This window comes from Mustela nigripes, chromosome 15, assembly GCF_022355385.1.
Source record: "Mustela nigripes isolate SB6536 chromosome 15, MUSNIG.SB6536, whole genome shotgun sequence".
Taxonomy (NCBI): domain Eukaryota; kingdom Metazoa; phylum Chordata; class Mammalia; order Carnivora; family Mustelidae; genus Mustela; species Mustela nigripes.
The window spans coordinates 21676754-21684095 of record NC_081571.1 but is presented as its reverse complement, the minus strand read 5'-3'; the positions used below and the strand labels follow the sequence as shown (position 1 = coordinate 21684095).

The window sequence follows — 7342 nt, the reverse complement described above, 5'->3', positions numbered from 1 at the left end:
CATTGATTTTATTTTTGTGTATGGTGTAAGAAAGTGTATGGTGTAAGAAAGTGGTCCAGTTTCATTCTTTTGCATGTAGCTGTCCAGTTATTCCCAATATCATTTATTTTTAATTTTTTAATTATTTTTATTAACATAATGTATTATTTGCTCCAGGGGTACAGGTCTGTGAATCGTCAGGCTTACACACTTTACAGCACTCTTCATAGCACATACCCTCCCCAAAGTCCATAACGCAGCCACCCTCTCCATACTCTCTTTCCCCCGGCAACCCTCAGTTTATTTTGTGAGATTAAGAGTCTTTTATGGTTTGTCTCCCATCCGATCCCATCTTGTTTTGTTTTTTTTCCTTCTCTAACCCCCACACTGCCTCTCAATTTCCTCATATCAGGGAGCTCATATGATTATTGTCTTTCTCTGATTGACTTATTTCACCCAGCCTAATACCCTCTAGTTCGAACCACGTTGTTGCAAATGGCAAGGTTTCATTTCTTTTGATGGCTGCATAATATATATATATATATGTATATATATATATATATATATATGCCAACACCATTTATTAAAGAGATTGTCTTCCCCGTTGTATATTCTTACCTCCTTTGTCACAGATTAATTGACCATATAATCATGGGTTTGTTTCTGAGCTCTCTAGTCTGTGCCATTTGTTTATGTGTTATTTTGTGCCGATAACATACTATTTTGATTACAGCTTTGTAATATATTTCTTGAAATCTGGGATTATGATACCTCCTTGCTCCAGCTTGGAAAGAGAAAACTCTTGGTTTATCCCAGCAGCTGTGATATGTCAGGCTTCCTCTTTGTTTACTGCAAACTGTGTGGTCTCTCAAGGGCAGAAAGCATACTTTGTTTTCATGTCCACACTGCCCAACATTTTGATCATTGCAAAGTCCAGGAAAAACTGCACAATTTCACATCAGACTAGGACACTTAGCTTACATGATGTACTTTTAATAGGAGAAAAGATTTTTTTAAAAAATATAAATAATGCTAAAAAATGCTAATGCAAAAAAAATCAGGAAATGACAGTAAATGCTAATTTTAAAAAGAAAATCAGGAAATGACAGTAAATGATCACATGTAATGATGATATTTTACCATGAATAAAATGTCAAAGTTTAGTGCTTTGGGATATTTTCATGAAATAAAATGAAAGATACAAAAACAGAAAAGAAGGGTCAGAAATAGACCAGAATACACACAGGATTTTAGAACATGATGAAGGTGGCAATTTAATTCAGTGGAGAAAAGATGGTTTCTGTTCACTGGAAAGAGTCTTACCTTTCTCATAGAACCTGCGCTACAGATCAGTGACTCCATGATTAGGAGAAATACAGAGCCCTGGGAACAAAGGGAGTCTTCCCTCCACCCCTCCACCACATGGGCAGGTGAGCAACTTTAGGACCTGAAAGACTGGGACCAGAGTGAGGTAAGTGGCCTCACATTCATGGCCTGGCCTTACTCTCCTTGACCTATTCATGGCCTGTTCATCTTGCCTTTATTTAAAATGGGTATTTTATTTATCATGGATTTTTAAAAAAAAATATTTTATTTATTTATTTATTTGTCAGAGAGAGAGGGAGAGCGAGCAAGCACAGGCAGACAGAGTGGCAGGCAGAGGCAGAGGGAGAAGCAGGCTCCCTGCCGAGCAAGGAGCCCAATGTGGGACTGGGTCCCAGGACGCTGGGATCATGACCTGAGCCGAAGGCAGCCGCTTAACCAACTGAGCCACCCAGGCGTCCCTATCATGGATTTTTTTAAAATTAATTCTGATTTTTAAAAAACAAACTATTTTACTACGCCAAAATAAAAAACTTTTGGACAGCAAAAGAACACAAAAAAGCAACCTACTGAATGGGAGATGATCATTGCAAATGATACATCTAATTAGAGGTTAATATCCAAAATATATAAAGAACTTATACACTTATACAACTCAACCCCTCAAAAACAAATAATCCATTTAAAATAGGCAGAGAATCTAAATAGATACTTTTCCAAAGAAAATATACATACAGATGGCCAACAGACACATGAAAAGATGCCCAACATCACTATCCAAGGAAATGCAAATTAAAAGCCACAATGAGATATCACTTTACACCTGTCAGAATGGCTAAATTAAAAAAGACTAGAAATAACAGGTGTTCATGAGGATGTGGAGAAAAAGGAACCCTTATGCACTTTGGTGGGAATGCAAACTTGTGCAGCCATTATAGAAAACAGTATGGAGATTCCTCAAAATACTAAAAATAGAATTACTATATGATCCAGTAATTCCACTACTCGGTATTTACCCAAAGAAAGTAAAAACACTCATTCTAAAAGATATATGCACTCCTTCATTTATTGCAGCATTAATTAAAATAGCCAAGGTATGGAGGTGACCAAGTGTCCATTGATAGACAAATGGATAAAGAAGAGGTGGTAGATATAGAGAGAGAGAGAGAGAGAGAAAGAGAGAGAGAGAGAGAGAGAGAGAGAATTACTCCGCCTTAAAAAGGATAAGATCTTGTGATTTGTGGCAAAATGAATGGACATTGAAGGTATTATACTAAGTGAGATAAGTCAGAGAAAGACAAATACTATATGATTTCACTCATATGTGAAATCTAAAAAACAAAATAAATGAATAAACAAAAAGCAGAAAGAGACCCATAAATACAGAGAACAAGCTGATGGTTGCCAGAGGGGAAGGGGATGGGGAAAGGGCAAAATGGGTGAATGGGAGTGGGAGAAACAGGCTTCTAGCTGTGGAATAAGTCATAGGAATATAAGGTACAGAATGGGGAATATAGTTAATTAAGAAAAAAGAACAAAAACCCCAAACATATTGCTTTAACATATTATTCATATGGATTACTGAATTTTTTGGCATGCCCTTAGGTTTTGCACCTGAGAAGAGTGCCTCTCTCCCCTCACCTGAGTGCTCATCCTGCCCAGTTTGGGAGGAACTAGCAGCTTCTCTTACCAGTGGCACTGGAGAGGAGTTGAATAGTACCTGACACATGGTGAGTATTCAATAAATGTTTTTTGAATACTTGTTGAATGAGTAAGAAGGCCGAGAACCAAGAAGCCTATCTTGAAGTGATTCAGAAGAGATATTCTCAACTTACTGTCCTACTTGGCTATGGTCCCCTGGGAAAAACCACCTGTCAGTCCTTGTCATGTGAGATCTTAATAGGCTGCCTTGCATAGGCAGTGTAAGATCTCACATATAAAGTGATTAAGAGAAACTTAAGGGGACAGTGGCTTAAAGGAGAAGGAACAAGATGAATTAAAATAGGATGTCACTGTGGAGTGTGAACTCAGGGAAGTCATAGAAGAAAATGTTATTAAAAATTCAATGAGGGGGCGCCTAGGTGGCTCAGTGGGTTAAGCCTTTGCCTTCAGCTCAGGTCATAATCTCAGGGTCCTGGGATCAAGCCCCACATCAGGCTCTCTGCTCAGCAGGGAGCTTGCCCCCCCCCCCCCCCGCCTGCTTCTCTGCCTACTTGTGATTTCTGTCTGTCAAATAAATAAATAAAATTTTTAAAAAATTGAATGAGAACTCTATGTAGATGTAATCAGAACAGTCACACAGGTGTTTCTGGAACTAAAAAATATTCTAGAACTTAAAAAATGCGCAATTTAATAATTCAACAGAAGAATTAGAAAAGTGAATGATCGCTGTTGTAAAAACACAAGTTCAGACCCAAATACATAGAAATGAATATTATGAGGAAAAAGGTAGCAGTCATGGGAGACAGACAGTTATGACAGGTTTAAAATACACAAATAAAGGTCCCAAAGAGGCAAAAAAAAAAAAAGAACACATAGACCAGAAGTAATAATCAAATAAATGATAGAGGAACACACTTCTGAAGAAGACAGAAATTTGAGTCTTCAACTTGAAAACATCATCTCACAGGCTGTATCAACAAAAATGATAATGTCTACAGTAGACAGAACGACTTGGCCTGGGAAAAAGACCAGTTTGCAGGTGGCACTGTGTCCTTGTTAAGAAAGCTCCCAGTATGCAACAAGCTGTCTAAAATGTGTGCAAACTCTTTAAAGCAGTAATTCTATTTCAGGAAGACACTCTTAAGAAAATAATTCCAAAGCCCCCAAAATACATCAGTTGTGGGAGTACAAATATAGGTACTCGTTTATAACGTAAAGATGTAAATAAAATGAACAGGAACAGCGAAAGACGCTCAGCCCATGCGATTGGCAGCCATGGACGGGTTTGTGGGGACAGCACACAGATAACTTATGGAAGATCCATAGATTAAAATAGTGTGTAGAGTAAATACGTGAGGTCCGTGTTGACGCTGACAATGTTTAAACGAAAATGATCTTAATGGGGAAGAAAGAGGGGCACAAAATGGTACTTTCATACTGATGGCAGTTGCATAAAAAACCGTTCAGGTCATAAATCCTTATTTGAAAAGAAAACAACCTTTTATGAACGTGGCAACACGCTGGGCCCTGACAAGGAAATGGCACAAATATACAAGAATAATGCACAATTAGAAAGTCCAGGCTGTGGCCTGGCCTTTGTCTAAGTCTCTGGTAAGCTCTGGGTCTGCGCCCCCAGAAGAGCTGGACAAAGGTTGGTGGGGGACGTTCCCGCCGGGCCACAAGCCGCCCGCCCGCCAGGGGGCAGTCCACGCACGACCCCACGGTCCCAGGCACCCTCCCCGCCCGGTCTCCGCCCCGCCCGCCGCCAGGGGGCGCCGCAGGCTGCCCAGCGCTCGGCTCGCCGCCCCCGAGCGCCGGCGCGGGCAAGCGGCAGAGGCCGGCCTGTCGGCGGCCATGGACCGCTTCTTGTGGACGAGCGGCCTCCTGGAGATCAACGAGACCCTGGTGATCCAGCAGCGCGGAGTGCGCATCTACGACGGCGAGGAGAAGGTGAGGGCTGCCTCCGGGACGGTGCGCGGTCTGGCGGGCCTGCGGGGCCTCCCCGCCCGGGCCCCGGGTCCCCACCCTGCGGCGCGCGGGGAGCGGCGGGGACGGTAGACGAGTGGCCGGGTGCCGGCGCCTCCGGCCCGGGCTCGGCCGTGGTGACGGCGGGCTGCGCCGCGCGGGGCCGGTCTGCCCGGCCCCCTGACCCGGGGTGCCTCCGTGACCGGGTGCGGCCGTTGCGCGTGGGGTCTGCCCCACAGAACCGGCGGTAGTGCCCTGCGGGGGTTTCCGAGAAGCGCGTCCGGGTCTCACCGGGACGCCTTTCGGAAGGCTCTTCCCCCCGCCCCCCTTTTTCCGGGAATGACTTTAGAAAGGAGTCTAGAGCGTGTGTTTGGGAAAGTGGTGTGGTAGGCCGTGCCTTGTCCTGCGGGCGGAAACCTCAGGAGATGCGCTTGCGAATGCGGAGAAGTGTTCCCAGCGTGAGCGTTCGGGGCCGCCTTCCGTCCGGCTGTTAGCGCCGGGGAGCCGGGGCCGGCGCGGCTGGGGCTGGGGCTGGGGCTGGGGCTGCACCTCCCCTCCCCCCACCGGAAGAGCCGCACTCCAGAGACGAGCCTTCTGGAGAGGGAGAGGAAGGCTGCTTTCCCCGCGAAGACGGTGGACTAACGCCCCGAAGAACCATCCTCCCGGTCCAGGCGAAGCCGGAAGGGCTTAGAGGGGAAGGCAGGGTAGGGGGACAGGAAGGCGGGGTACTCCGTGCAGGGGAAGCAGGTGCCGAGGCGGTTAGTCCGAGGGGGACATGACCCTGAACAGACTTGCTGGCATCAGCCGCAGCTGTTTCCCAGTGCGGTCAGCCTTTATTTTCAGGGCAAGTCTGGTCCACTCCTCAAGGCCAGTGGTCTGCAAGTCTCAGGGAGGTAGGTTCGTCCCCTGCACACCAAGGGAGTTTGGCCAGCCCGCGCGGAGCGCCGAAGCTTGAGGTTAGAGGGCTGTTGCGGAACTGCTAACCTCCCCTGGCTGAGATGTATATAACCTGGAATCAGAAAAATGTCAAAAGCCCATTTATTCAGCAACGTTTTTTAGTTTCCAGAAGTTTTCACTTGCTCTCTTCTTCTTTGTGGTTTCGTTCATGAAACTTCCTTCTCTACTTTTGCGTTTGTTCCTTGACTCTCAGCATTTCCTGGTCCGTGTCGGCAGAAGCTTGAGACTTATGTCCTCCTAGGTCATGGAGGGCAGAGGTTACCCAGATATCTAGGGGCACAGTGGACACGGCATAGGACCCAGGTGTTCTGCCTCCCTGAGGGTATTTTCCGTGTACTTTGTTGCCTCCATTATCAAGTCCAGGTCTTTTTCTTAAAATAATTTGCTTGGATTTGCTTGATTTCCTGCCTTAGCACTTTTATTGACTTGATCTCAAATTGGGTTTCCATCTTTTGGTTGGAGTGACTAACTCCAACTAACTAACTAAACGTTTTCAACAACAAGGTTACAATCTCTGGAACTTTTTCTATTTATTCATTCTTAAATTTTACTTTATTTTTTCAGTGCTCCAAGATTCATTGTTTATGTACCACACCCAGTGCTCCATGCAATACATGCCTTCCTTAATACCCACCACCAGGCTCACCAAACCTTTCACCACCCGCTCCCCCCCCCCTTCAAAACCCTCAGGTTGTTTCTCAGATTCCACAGTCTCTCATGGTTCATCTCCCCCTCTGTTTTCCCCCAGTTCGCTTTTCCTTTCCTTCTCCCAATGTCCTCCATGCTATTCTTTACCCTCCACAAATAAGTGAAACCATATGATAATTGACTTTCTCTGCTTGACTTATTTCACTCAGTAAAACCTCCTCCAGTCTTTGGAGCTTTTTAAATGGGAAGCATAATCAAATTCCCCTCCGTTAGCCGGTTTGATGATGCCTCCCTCTCAGTACTGAGTGACAATCGTAGACTGGTATTCAGAGACTCCACTAAAGACAGTCCGTGTTGGAAGTCACACTTTTGCAAAACATCACACCCTGTTATGTGTAACTCCAGTATGCAAATTAGGAACATCTTGGCTGGCACATAATAAAAACTATGATCTATTTACCTCTATTTAAGACAACAAAAAGTCAAAACCATGAGTACCTGTATATGTAAGAACCATTGCTAAACCAGTGTATTCTAATGTTTCCTTTTAAGTTTTTGCTTCTTTTAGCAGACAAGTAGATATAGTTATCAGAGGATTAATAAAAAAGTATTGGGAAAAATTTAGTAAGACCCTTTGATCTATTGAGGAATTCATTTTTTTTTTAAAGATTTCATTTATTTATTTGACAGAGAGAGAGATCACAAATAGGCAGAGAGACAGAGAGAGAGAGATGAGGAGAAGCAGGCTCCCTGCTGAGCAGAGAGCCCTATGCGGGACTCGATCCCAGGCCCCTGGGATCATGACCTT

At 44.6% G+C, this 7342-nt stretch overlaps 1 protein-coding gene across 1 annotated transcript in view; it reads left to right on the top strand.

Annotated features, from left to right (window-relative positions):
* The first annotated feature begins 4751 nt into the window (after positions 1-4751).
* VPS36 (vacuolar protein sorting 36 homolog) overlaps positions 4752-7342 on the top strand; it is a 21484-nt gene continuing 18893 nt past the window's right edge. The window contains exon 1 of the mRNA XM_059377618.1: positions 4752-4914. Coding sequence (XP_059233601.1) covers positions 4819-4914 — 96 coding nt within the window. The 5' untranslated portion in view covers positions 4752-4818. The remainder of the gene's footprint in view (positions 4915-7342) is intronic.